The sequence below is a fragment of the Oryzias latipes genome (genome assembly GCF_053564925.1).
Source record: "Oryzias latipes strain Hd-rR chromosome 1 unlocalized genomic scaffold, Olatipes_Hd-rR_3.1 chr1_Y".
NCBI classification, from domain to species: Eukaryota; Metazoa; Chordata; class Actinopteri; order Beloniformes; family Adrianichthyidae; genus Oryzias; species Oryzias latipes.
This window is the reverse complement of record NW_027616335.1, coordinates 2,184,510-2,197,515: the sequence shown is the minus strand read 5'-3', so window position 1 is coordinate 2,197,515 and position 13,006 is coordinate 2,184,510. Positions and strand designations below refer to the sequence as shown.

The window sequence follows — 13,006 nt, the reverse complement described above, 5'->3', positions numbered from 1 at the left end:
AATGTTTGAAGTTTGGACCTAAATATAGATAAAGTTGGTGAACACTTGAGTTCATTGGTTTAAATCTTCAACCTGAGTGGTTCCAACTCTGAACTTTAACCATCTGATTACTTCTTGCAGATCTCAGAACTCAGCTAGGTTTGTGATCCACCAATAGATCTGACAGGTGTTTTAAAATTAATTTCAGATTTAACTGGTAGTCATTAAAGGATTTTGAGAAAAGGAATCTGTTTAACCCCAGCAGCAGCACTGTGAAATTGAGTGTGATCACAGTAGGTCTGTGACACTTGTGCTTGTTCTGTCTTTCTTTGTGGCTGTCTCACTAGTAGCACATAGAAAGGTGGAGATGCATGTCAGCCATACTAAACTTTTTTTTTCATTCATGGATGAAGAATGGAAAGATGAGAGCAACATGGTCAAAAAAGGTCGTCCCTGAGTGACTTAAAAAAATATAGGTCTGCACCTATGAAACTAGCCAGCCATAATTTTATGGGAGCAGAAGTTTCTGATTTTTAAAATGTATTAATTAATTCTACTGTGGATAGTTAGTCACTTTTTTTTGATTGGATGACTTAATAACCATGATGGTTTCCTATTTTAAAACAGGATGATACAAGGAAGTGAGCCAGGTTTGTTTTCTTATTAGAACCTGGGTTCACCAGGACCACCCATAGTTGTCCAGCTCTGGTATTAGTGAGCTTAATTTGTCCTTGTTTTGCATTTATTTTTGCCCAAGCACTGCTGACCCCTGAGACCAGGTAGTAAATAAACCAAGTCAATAAAGTCAAACCAATGCTTGCTATTTAATATTTTTTATTGTTTCAACATCCACAAAATTTCTTTCAAACTGCCTGCCTGTCAAATATCAGAGGGAGATTTAACAAACACGCACAGAGAAACCAAAACCATTGGTTCCTTGAAAACTGATCTGGATTTGCCCCGCAGTGATCAGATCACTGGAAAGGCAATGTCAGTAAGATAACCCTATAGGACTAAGTGCAGCTGCATGCGGAATGCTTGTTGCAGAGAACACAGCACTAATGGACTGCAGTGCACCAGCTTGTTCTGCAACACCACACAGCTTCTCTGATTTGAAATATTCAAGCCAGCAATCTTGTCTTTCTATTAATATCTGCTCTACCAAACATTTGCTACAGGATGCAAAGGCTGGATAAACTGGGGGTGTGTTGCCAGTGTGTTAAAACCCAAGGATTGTTGGTTTATCTTCTGTAAAGTTTTGGTTTAATCAACCAGACACTAAAATCACGAGTGAACAATGAACTCTTCATTTGTTCCTGACATCTTCGGTGGTTTGCAACATTTTGTGCATTTGGGAAACGTTTGAAATATTTTTTTTTTTTTTAAAGGCAGGGGGATCTGAGTTTTTAAAGACCAATAAATCACATTTTCCTTCCAAAATTTTCAATGCCATGGCTTGCTGCTGAACAGAAACAGCCACCTGCTCAGGCTGAGCTGAGATAAACCTGCACAGTGGTTTTGCTCTTACAGCTGAGGTGTAAAGTGACATGGGCAGGTTCAAAATCATCCCCTTCCCCTAACCCAGCAGGGTAGTCAAGTGCAAATGTTGTTCTTCTGAAGTAACATTTAAAAAAAAGGTGCTGTTCATTTCACAAAAGACAACACAACTCAGCTGGCAGATGTAGAGTACTTGGCAATCTAAAGCCAACTTAATGCCCACAAAAATGAATAGAACAAAAAAAAAAAACATCACCACTTCTAGTGGCTAAAGTCACAATAAGTGGACACAAAAGCAAGATGTTCACCCTTAGTCTGTGTCCTTTGTGAGCTTTTTTTTCTTTACAATTAGCTGAAATAATTTATAAAAAGAACTGTTTCTTTGGTAATGCTTCTCATCCATTTCTTTTAGAACGACTCCATCGTATTTTTCTATTGATCTATTTTGATCATTTTACACAGTAATTCCACAATGAACCTCAAACCGTCCAAACATCTCAATTCCAAGTTCCTACCGTCTTTATATTTTATAACAACAGATCAAACATCTAAAAACAAAATTTAAATGTATAAATCCACAAACAAAGCAAAGACAGGGGCAAAACAACAAGAAAAATGTCCACATAACTCTTGCCATGGTTATTTTTAACCAAAAATGTCATAGCTAAAACAATTTGAAACCTTCATGTCAAATTTTGAATGAAAACAATACTATTTAGTATTATTCCTGAGTGATTTTAGTCCTCATTTTTATTCTTCAGTACTGAAATTTATGTGTCCAGAAGTAATGTGTTTAAAAACAACAAAAACAATGTTCATATTCAATACAATATTCATTCTTTTTTTTCTTTTTTTTAGAGGGAGCTGGTTTCAAGGAGCAGGTTTAAAAAAACAAACAAACGTTTAAAAGTCAGGTCTCAGTAAACTCACTCTGCTGGAAACTGAGCTTCTAGTTCCAGAAAGGCTGGTCATGGTTAGTTTAGTCAGTCGTAGTTATAAAACACCAAAGAAGGTTTACTTCATTTGTTTTAGTGTAAAACATCTGAACAATCTTACCATAAGACAGTTTAGTCCTTTTCTGGTTATACAGTAACAACATGCAGGTTGTTGTTATTTGGAAGTGCAGGTCGGCCAATGGGGAAATGCAACACCTTGCATCTAGGGTAGAGTTGAGTTTGCATGAGTGAGTTTTCATCATTCATTTTAGAAACTGAAGAGGTCCCAACCATTGACAGTAAATGAAAACTGGACAGAACAACCTCTCCCCCCTCGCATTCCAAATAGGAAGTTCAATAGATTTCAATTGGGAAATATACAGCTATTACACAGTCATCATGTTTGTCAGATTAACACTTCTTGCTCTTTTACCTTTTATTAACACGTTCTTGCTACTCCAACTTTTTTTTTCATGATATTTTTGCCGCAGTGCAAGTTATTTAAGTTCTTAACTGACCAATCAGATGCCTCAATCAAACTAAGTGGCCTTGAGTCAAACTTTTTCTATAGCAACCAATCTCTCCAGATTGGAGAGAGTGGTTGCTTTAGAAATGTAGACAGATCAATCACGGCTTAATAAGGACATCTGGTTCCAACATGGGACAAAAGTGGCGACTGAATTGACTTCATTTGGTTGGAACCGGAAGCAAGACATGTTTTCATGGATGACGTCACATGCAATTCACCCAGTTACAGTCAATGGTCCCCACAAAGTCACATGACCTTTGACAGAGAACTCTCAGCGTCCCATGATTTTAATTTTAGATGCATGACAGTTGATCTGACATAAGAAACGAGATTTTCACAAGACACTGAAAACTGCTATATGATTTTCTCCACTCGAGCTACCTCAAGGTTCAGAGATGCCATTTCATTTATGTGTGTTCAGATTGTTATCCTGAAAAGAACTCACACACAGAAAAAAAAAAACATTTGGAAATGCTTTCATCCAGATGGACACACAGAAAAAAAACAGAAATTAGATTACTGAAGAGAGTGCTATGAATTGTGGCAGCGTCCATAAAGTATAATAAATTCATGGAATGATGTTTGGATGACACATTGTCTCCAGACAAAAACAACAACAGCCTATAATATATTATTATAGGGTTTGTAAATCTAAAAAAAGTAATTTGAAGAAAGAAAGTAGGAGAGACTGATCCCTCGATCCCTCTTGAGCATGTTCCTGGTATGTGGTAAGCACCTTTGGTGATCTGCTGTACTGGATATGATGGGTATTAGTATGCCTACTAATAAGACCAGAGGATTTATGTAAAAAGAAGTGGTCAGTTCTTAGATGAACAAATTATTCAAAAAAGGAGTGCGACACATGTCTTCAGCGATAACACTTCCGCAATTCATTCTTAAATGAAAGCATCACTTTAAGATGCTGTGATTTTTGGCAAAGCACTTCTGAAGGAATATTCTGAACACGTACCCAAGGCTTCAAAACATGCTCGCTAGGTTTCAGGGCCAAATGGAGGGAATGCACAGATATGAAATGAGCAACAGATGGCTGGAACTGATGAAGAGAAGAAAACAACACTACTGAGCAGTGCCGAAGAGGCATTTGGTCAAATTTCAGTGCTGCCGTCTCCATCATCACAACCCATTCATTTGACTCAAAAGACTCCAATTCTAATGAACAGGAGCTTCTATCTGCTAAAAAAGCTCTAAAATTTACAGGAGACTTCACAGATTTTAACACCCGCTTTTGAGACATTCATCTCCTGGTGACCCCTGAAGGGATATGCCAAGAGGTGAACAGCAATTATTAAAACAGTTTTAAAATATGGCCCTCCATTTGCTACTTAATGAAACCAGCCTACATCATTCTGATCGACAGTTGCACATTTTTTATTAGTATAATGTTAGCAAAGTTTAAACTTTGCAAAGATTTCTGTTTGTATTTATTTATGCTTAAAGCGTTACTGAAAGGTCTTTTTTGTTGTCCAAAATGTGTTTCCATGGTGATGCAACCCTGTATGTTGACCGCAAAACAAGAAATCTCCATGGAGGACAGAGCTGGAGTCAAAAAGTCCACACCACCTCAAACAAACAGGCTACTATTGACGCACTCTTGACACCTGAACAATGGGGAGTGATGCTTTGACCAAAAAGTGTTGCTACATGATACAAGCCACCAAATGGTTCCCAAGCGCGGCTGTGTCTGCTGCTCACCGCTCCCCCAGGGGATGGGTCAAATGCGGAGAACAAATTTCACACACCTAGGTGTGTGACAGATAGTGGGACTTTAAAATTTGAATTGCTGATATAATTTGTTTAACAAAATTTAGGGTAAAATATGTGAAGCCATGAATTTGTATTTATACACGTTTTTTTTTCCAATCTAACCATAGAAATCTGTCTCGAGGAAATACCTTTTCCAAACAAAAGCAGTTTGTGTAAAATGGCACGCTTTATTAATATTCTCTGCCTTTTGGCAGCTCCATCTAATTCTATCCTCTACATCTTCCTCATTCACATCAATCCCCTATGTCTTTTTGACTGTGTCTATGGACTTCTTCTTGTGTCTTCTTCTAAAGGCTATTTCCAGGTAGCCCCAACCTCTGCATCCCTTAACAACATAATCCCTGTCCCTCCTACCAATGTGTTCAAACCATCTCAATCTGGCCTTCTGGCATTCATCTCGGAACTCCTCTGATGCATTCAGGCACTGCAGGTTTTATCATACGAACCACAGCTCTTCTCTTTGTACCCTATGGGTTTTCTTGAGGTCTATAAAGACACAAATGCAGCTCCTTCTGACCTTCTCTGTTCTTCTCTAGCAGCAACCTCAGAACAAATATCTCTGGTTCTCTTCTTTGGCTTGAAACCATGCTGTTCACAAATGCTCACATTAGACCTCAGCCCAGCTTCCATCTGGTCTTTCCCCTCATTTCATTGACTCATCAGGTTTATTCCTCAGAAGTCCAAAGCTCTGCACATCACCCGATGTTCTTAAAAACAGGCATTAGTACGATTATTGACATTTTACATTTTGCAGTGAATTATTTAACCTGTTTAACTTCACCCACAAATATATAACTAAAAAAAAATCATGTGCATGCAGGAATTTTGTATGATACAAAGTTCATTCATCATGCTGCAGGAACATGGGTCACTGGAAACATGCAGCACAAATATATGGGGAGGTATATTCCTTAGCAACTGCTGTTATTGTGTTATGCTTCAGGTGCAACTTCCATAAGGATGGTAGCTCCCTGTTATGCTTGTTTTTCAAGACCAACAAAGGGACACCAAAACCATATTATGTTTGTGCACCTGCAGCAAAAAAAGGCCAAGCAGCTATGTTGAGATTTTAGAGGAAATTTTCTGAAAACAGGTGGTTTTCCACTTTCCTCTATTCTCCAAAGATTTCCTTTTTTTACTATTACGATTAACATCTTAAATGACTAAATTACACTACACAGCATCAAATAAACTTTCATCATTTTTCCAAAGTTTGAAAATAATCCATCAGAAATTCACAGAGCACTTGATTCTGTGTACACAGCTAGTCCTAATTTACAATGTATTACAAATATGTATTTGTACCTTTATAAAAGACCAACTTATCAATATAACAGAACTCAACAGCCTGTCTCTGCAACATAAATGGGAACAGAAATAAACTGAATTAAATGCTTCATCTCCTATCAGGTTGTTTAATTATATGCCTATTTTTTTATAAATGCAATTATTAAAAGAAAACTGAATGTTCCACTCTCTCCAGCAAAACTCTTATGTCAGTGTTTTAGAGCTTTAAATCCACAGCTCATTATGAAAGGTGACAGTGCTTTTTTTCCCAGTTAAAAACCTATTTAAGGCAAAATTGGGGCTTTGAGTACCTAACTGTACATCTCTCTGCTGACAAGGGAACAAAGTGAAGTCAAAATTTAAGAAGGTTAAAATTTAAAGGGTAGTATTTGTCTGCACGTGTTTGCTTCCATTTCCTCCCCTGGTTTCTACAATCCAGCATCACTGAAAATTTGACTAAAACTGGTTTTAAACCGTTATATGAGAGTGCATAAACGTGTGGCTCTCTGATGGCACTGAAAAGTGTCAACAGGATTTGCATGTCTTGGTCGATAACAGCTGCTTTGAGCACATCTTTGCCAAGAGTCTGTTGTTTTCAGTCCAGAATTTCCTGGAAAGAACAACTAGAAGCTGCCAAAGGAGATGGGTGAGTGGGAAATACTGTACTAACAGTCCAGAGGCTGGAAAACACTGCCACCTATTGATCACACTGCACACTAACAAATGTGCTGTCCACCTGAAAACATGACAGTGCATCAAAAATTTTGGGGGAAAAAGTAATTATATATTCTAAGTTTTCTCATTTTTTTGTTGTTTATTTTATTCTTTGATATGTTTCTTTTTTAAGCCAATTTCATACAACCATGCATTTAGATGAGACAACATTGACTTTTTGCAAAACAGTATTTTTTTAAACTAAACTTTAATCCAAAAGTAATGTTTGACCCAAAGTAAGGTTTGTTAATTTGTTTTGATTAGATTAAAGTAGATGAAAACAATTAAAAAGCAGCAAACATGGTACTTTAAAAACCAAACACCACTTAGGTTCTTTTAAATTAACTTTTAGATTTAAACACAAGAGGTATTTAAATGGACTGTAATCCCCCCCCCCCCCATAGCAACACTGTCCTCCAACACATAACACCTGAGGGGCATCATGTAAATCACTTCTTGAATGAATAACTTATCAATGTACTGCTGTCTCTTTCACTAAATGACTCCTCCTTGGAACTAAAATGTGATCATTTGTTGGCACAAACTGTTTCTCTGACATCATAGTGAGGTCTGTAGGAGTTTATAACCTTAGCTGAGAAAATACTTTTTCACCAGCTCCGTGGTTGAAATTCACAGTGAAAGATGACCGTCACTGTCCAACTGCTCGCTATGCTACCATCTGAGACATCTCTGTGAATTTCATGCAAGATCTGTTGTGGCACAGTGACTCGTGTAAATGTACATAGTAGTGTATTGTATTTTCTGGATGAAAAGTGTGGATAGCAATGGTTAAAGGTACGAGGAAGTCATCAGTGTTTAAAGATGCAGTTTGCATGCGCTGTAGTCAACAATGTTTCCCTTACATGTATCCATGACAGAGAGTGTCAGCAAATATACAGAAAGCAGTGCAAAGGGAACTGTAACACAAGCAGAGAGGTAGATCCTGAGAACCAGGGTCGGCCTGCAACATGCCGTTTTTTTGCACACCTGTGTAAAATGCTAGCATTTTAACACAAGATTCTGGTCAAGTTGGCAATCACAACACCAAATTAGAAAAATCTAAACATTGTTTTGAACGTATGTTAGTTTGTCCAGCTCTTAAATTGAATCATGTGTCCGTCTGTCCATCTTCAGAACCCATTGAGTCCCTTTAGGGGTCACAGGGCTACTGGAAGGGTCCCCACCCCAGCAAAGATCTGAGCACAGGCCTTCTTTGTGAGGCAAGAGCACTATCCATTACATCACTGTGGAGCCACCAAATTTAACCAGTAACTCTGAATTTTACAAAACAAACTTGTAATGACTTGTAATTATCCTTTTCAAATTTTCCAAGTTCAAGTATTTTAATAATAATGCAGAAAGTATTTATGAACATAACGAATTACAGAAGAATTTAGCATCAATTATCTCTAACAAACCATATTTTAAAATACATTATATGGTTTGTTTTGTCCTCACAGGCAATAGTTTTATTTGCTTATTTATGTTTTGTTTTCTTCACTTCACTTCTTCATTTATTCAATTATTTAAACGTTTTACCCTTCTTTTGGTTTTAGGCATCAAGCAGTTACGGTGCACAGTAACTGGAAACTCATGTGTGGTAAAGTGAGAAAGTCAAATTCACATAAACAATAAAGAAAAAAAGAAAAAGAAAATATGGAGTTATATTAATGCCACCCTGTTGCAAACAATACTTTCTAGTTTGCAACTGAAAACAGTAAATATTTGTTTTCAAATTTTTTTGTTTTCATTTGTAACTCAGAACGTTTTGTGTGCGACGTGGTGACATAAAAATCACCCCATGAGAAGAAAGAGGATTAATTTAAACATTCTTTAATTATGCAACTTTGCACCAAGAATTCCATTAAAATCTTCCTTTTTCCCTTTTAAATAACTTGTTCTTTCAACTAAATGCACTCACCCACATTTCCTCAGTTCTTCCTTTAGTTTCTTCCTGCATCCTGAATGGTTTTGACAATGCCTTTCATCTCCTCCACCACAATACCATAAACCTTATGCCAGTTTTCCTCTCATATACATTGTACTATTCAGCCCTATGTGGCCCATTCTCATCCCTGCTAAAATTGTTTGATCCCTGGTCTTTAACTATACTGTTCTTTTTCACTTTTATTTGAATTTGATGCAAATTTCTTTTTTTTTCCTATTTGTTTTCACATGATATCCCTTTCAAAACTATTTTGATTTCTGTAAAACTGTCTGTTAATTTGCTCTATTTTTAAAGCCTGTTTAAGATGGTTTTTGCTAATTATTCCCTTAAGCTTATTTAGTGGATCTGCTTCCAGTTTCACATCTGTGCTCTGTCTATAATTATCACACATCTCACTGTTGACCACTCTTTGATTTTCTGTTTTGATGTGCCAGCTCTCTCTTGTTGACATTTTTCATCAGAGTTTTGCGTTTTTGTTCGGCTGCTAGGCTATACTTATAGAATTCTTTTAAATAAAGTTTTACATTGTTTCTCATTTGTCTACCTTCCCGCCTCAAAGTTTGTGTCTGGGTCTCAAACAACAACTATATTTGACAGCCACTGAGCACAGCATAACTATACATTCTGGCAGATCAATGCCATAGTTCACCATACTTAAGCCTTTGATGAATTGCTACATGAGGCTTCTCACAACAATGAGGCCACAGGCCCTTTTCTTTCTCTGGGAATAAGCATGATGTCTTGGAAGAACTCAGACTGAAGCAATGCCTCACTATGGCATGTGTCAGCATCAATTAGATTTCAGTGTTCAATGTCAAGTCTGCAGATGCAAACAACCACTTTTTCCTTTTGCACATTAACAATTTCCTAAAATTATAAATTGCTGCCCCCTACAGGTCCTCTACTGAATATAGTAGTGACGAGGAAAGCACGTGGAATAAAATGGCCTGGCTTTTACCCAAATTATTTATTTATTTATTTTTTTTAAAGGACAGCTTTTAAATTTCAACTGTAATAACTATTAACTCTCCATCTGACCTCATCACAAATATTTCCTCAAAAGTATTGTTTATTGTGTGTTGCAGTTGCGTTTTTCATTTGCCATCTTTGTTGTCTCTCACTGCAGATTTAAATATATAATGTAATATGACACATGTGTTCTGTGATACTTTCTCATTCTTAGTAACATTTGTAAAAACTATTGTTAATTTATCCTTAACTGAAGGGAAACAAATCTGCTTCTTATGTTGCAATGAGCAATTTCACTAAACTCAAAAATAAGGAATAATATCTACATCTTGTGTTCATACTTATCAAATGAATAATGAATCATAAAAGAGAATCTACATTTGCAGTGTATCCTTTTTCTTCTAACTGCAGTTCACTTCTTCAAAAGTTCCATTTATAGAGCTTGTTTCGCAGTTTGGCAGAGAACAATGTATTACCACCACTCATCAGTATGGGGCCTCTGATTAAAGTCTATTAGTCCCACCTGATTTTAAGTAATCACACATGTATTCATTTAATTTAATAAGCTGGGGGCTGGAAGACTATAAAGTGTTATTTGACGCCTTTGCAACTGTTTTCTCTATTATGATTTGAGTGGTGGAATTTGATTAGATAGCAGGCGGAGGTAAATAACATTATGGGTAATGTAATCCTGTAAGTTGAAAAAAATGATTTGCTTTTTAACTTGGCAGATTAAACAACTCTTACAGGATCAACTAACTTGTGTGCTGTCTTCCTTGAATGTTGTCTAGATTACTAATTATGACTTTGCTGACCATACGAAGATGTAAAGCAAATGGTAAGTGTGGTTAAATTTCAAAGATTTGTGACTTATTTTGTGGCTGTTAAGATTAAAATTGCTCTACAGTTTACAGTTCTGGAGCAACTGGAAGTCAAGGAGATGAAACGATTAAAAGCAATCCTCTTGAAGTGCCCCAGGAGCTTTACATGTACACACCTGTGATGCCGCAGCGGCCCCAAGTGATGCAATATGTGAACATGCCCCAAATGCCCCAACAGTATCAGCTCCAACTCCCGCAACAACAGGAACAGCAGCAGGAACACACATCAGAAGTGCCCCCACCTGGTGCACCCCAGCAACAGCAGCAGCACACATCCAGTTTGCCCCAGGAGCAACAAGTATATTTTTCTGAGGTAAAACAAGAACAAATGCCCCAAAAGCAAGTGTATACACGCATTGTGGCGCAACAGCAGCAGCCAGTGCGCCCTCCTGGTGTACCCCAACAGCAGCAGATCCCCCCACAAAGTGTTCCTCAACGCCAACAGGTTCCCGAAAAATCGCAGGCTTACACAAATTTACCCCAACAGCAGCCCCAGCTGACCCAACGGCAACAGGAGCAGGTGTATACAGCCACCAAGGTGCTGCAGCAGAACACGCCAGTCATTGTTGAACAGCATAGTTCCTCACTTAAGGTTCTCTCTCGTCAGTACAATATGCCCCACCAACAAGTGTACACACCTGATTTGCAAAAAGGAACAGGTGAGCGGCAGGCGACCATGTCTAGTCAGTCTTGGCAACAGGTGCCCCAACATCAGCCTCAGTTACAGCAGCAACAGGTGTACATGCCCACTGTACCCCAACAACAGCAGATGCTTTTTGGGTCCAAAGGTTTGCAGCAACCTAAAGAGGTACTACATGTGTTCATGACTCCAATGCCCCCAAACCATAATTGGCAGATGTATATGCCCCAGTTGCCTCCACAGAAGCCCAAGGTACCAAAACCAAAGAAGAGTCGCAAGTGCAAGGTGCGTCCAAAGCTGCAGCAGCGGGCTGTGCAAACACAGAATGGATCACCACAGCAGCAGGTGGTGCACATACCTGAGATGCAGCAGAAGCAACTACCACAGTTGGGACACATGCAGCAGCAGCAGCAGCAGCAGCAGCAGCAGCTGATGCACATGCCAGAGGTGCCCCCACAACAGCAGCAGCTGATGCACATGCCAGAATTGCCCTCACAACAACAGCAGCAGCAGAAGCAGGTGATCCACATGCCAGAGGTGCCCCCACAACAACAGCATCAGCTGATGCACATGCCAGAGGTGCCCCCACAACAGCAGCAGGGGATGCACATGCCAGAATTGCCCTCACAACAACAGCAGCAGCAGCAGCAGGTGATGCACATGCCAGAGTTGCCCTCACAACAGCAGCAGCAGCAGGTGATGCACATGCCAGAGGTGCCCTCACAACAGCAGCAGCAGCAGGTGATGCACATGCCAGAGGTGCCCTCACAACAGCAGCAGCAGCAGGTGATGCACATGCCAGAGGTGCCCTCACAACAACAGCAGCAGCAGCAGCAGCAACGGATGCACATGCCAGAGTTGCCGTCACAACAACAGCAGCAGCAGCAACTGATGCACATGCCAGAGTTGCCGTCACAACAACAGCAGCAGCAGCAGGGGATGCACATGCCAGAGTTGCCCTCACAACAACAGCAGCAAGAGCAGGGGATGCACATGCCAGAGATGCCCCCACAAGAGCAGCAGCAGCAGCAGCAGCAGGTAACTCACCTGGCAGAGGTGCCCTCACAACAACAGCAGCAGCAGGTGACGCACCTGCCAGAGGTGCCTCCACCACAGCAGCAACTGGTGCACATGCCTGAGGTGTCTCCACAGCACGAGGCTGTGTATGTCCCCAAAGTGCCCTTGCTGCAGCAACAGCAAGTGTTGTATATGCCCAAGGTATCCCATGGCATCTCCAAGGCTCCCCAACACCAGCTGGAAATGCACATTCCCAAAGCAACCCAGCAGCAAGTGGGTTATGTGTCTGAGGAGGAGAAGCAGGAGCAAAAGCCACACCAACAAAATCGGCAGGTGTACATCCCTAAAATGCCTCACCTGGAGCGAGAGGAGATGAACATGGCAGAAGTGCCCCAAAAACAGCAGCAGAAGCCAGCTCACATGACTAAAGTGCCTCCCAAACAGTTGCTCTTGCCAAGGGTGTCCTCTCAACAGCAGGAAGTTCCCCACATACTCGGGGTGCCAAAACAGCAGCAGCATCAGCACATGTCTAATGTCCCCCTTAATAAGCAGCTGGTGATGCACCAGCTTAGGATGCGCTACAATGCCAAGACGCCAAGCTACAAAGTTCAGTTGCCTTTGAAGCCTAAATTCAGGCGAAAGAGACCATCCTTCAAGACCAAGCTCCTGCAGCGGAACAAAAAGGTCAGTTTCTAGGCACTATGCAAACCTCAAGAATAAAGTCCCTGTTTTACTTAAAAAGCAACATTCTTTTGTTTCAGGCTCTGCTACAATGAGTGAATGGATCATATGTGATGTTTTGAAAATAAAACAGTTTAAATTGTA

The 13,006-nt window shown here is 39.7% G+C and overlaps 1 protein-coding gene across 16 annotated transcripts; it reads left to right on the top strand.

Annotated features, from left to right (window-relative positions):
• Positions 1 to 10,203: 10,203 nt before the first annotated feature.
• On the top strand, positions 10,204 to 13,006 carry LOC144990269 (uncharacterized). 16 transcript variants are annotated; one of them, XM_078943378.1, is made up of 6 exons: positions 10,204 to 10,336; positions 10,435 to 10,481; positions 10,551 to 11,582; positions 11,817 to 11,860; positions 11,900 to 12,865; positions 12,943 to 13,006. In XM_078943378.1, exons 1-6 carry the CDS (start codon positions 10,320 to 10,322, stop codon positions 12,955 to 12,957), a joined length of 2,121 nt encoding a protein of 706 aa, XP_078799504.1. In that variant the 5' UTR covers positions 10,204 to 10,319; the 3' UTR covers positions 12,958 to 13,006. The 16 variants fall into 16 exon arrangements, with proteins under 16 accessions (XP_078799504.1, XP_078799498.1, XP_078799502.1 ...); XM_078943372.1 differs by having other exon boundaries at positions 10,551 to 11,743; positions 11,834 to 11,860; XM_078943376.1 differs by lacking the exon at positions 11,817 to 11,860 and having other exon boundaries at positions 10,551 to 11,812; positions 11,861 to 11,905; positions 12,047 to 12,865.

Bases quoted from the DNA above. Each gene is read 5' to 3' on its own strand.
- LOC144990269 (XM_078943363.1), top strand. The intron at 10,482-10,550 runs GTAAGTGTGGTT...ATTGCTCTACAG, and splicing joins ACGAAGATGTAAAGCAAATG to TTTACAGTTCTGGAGCAACT.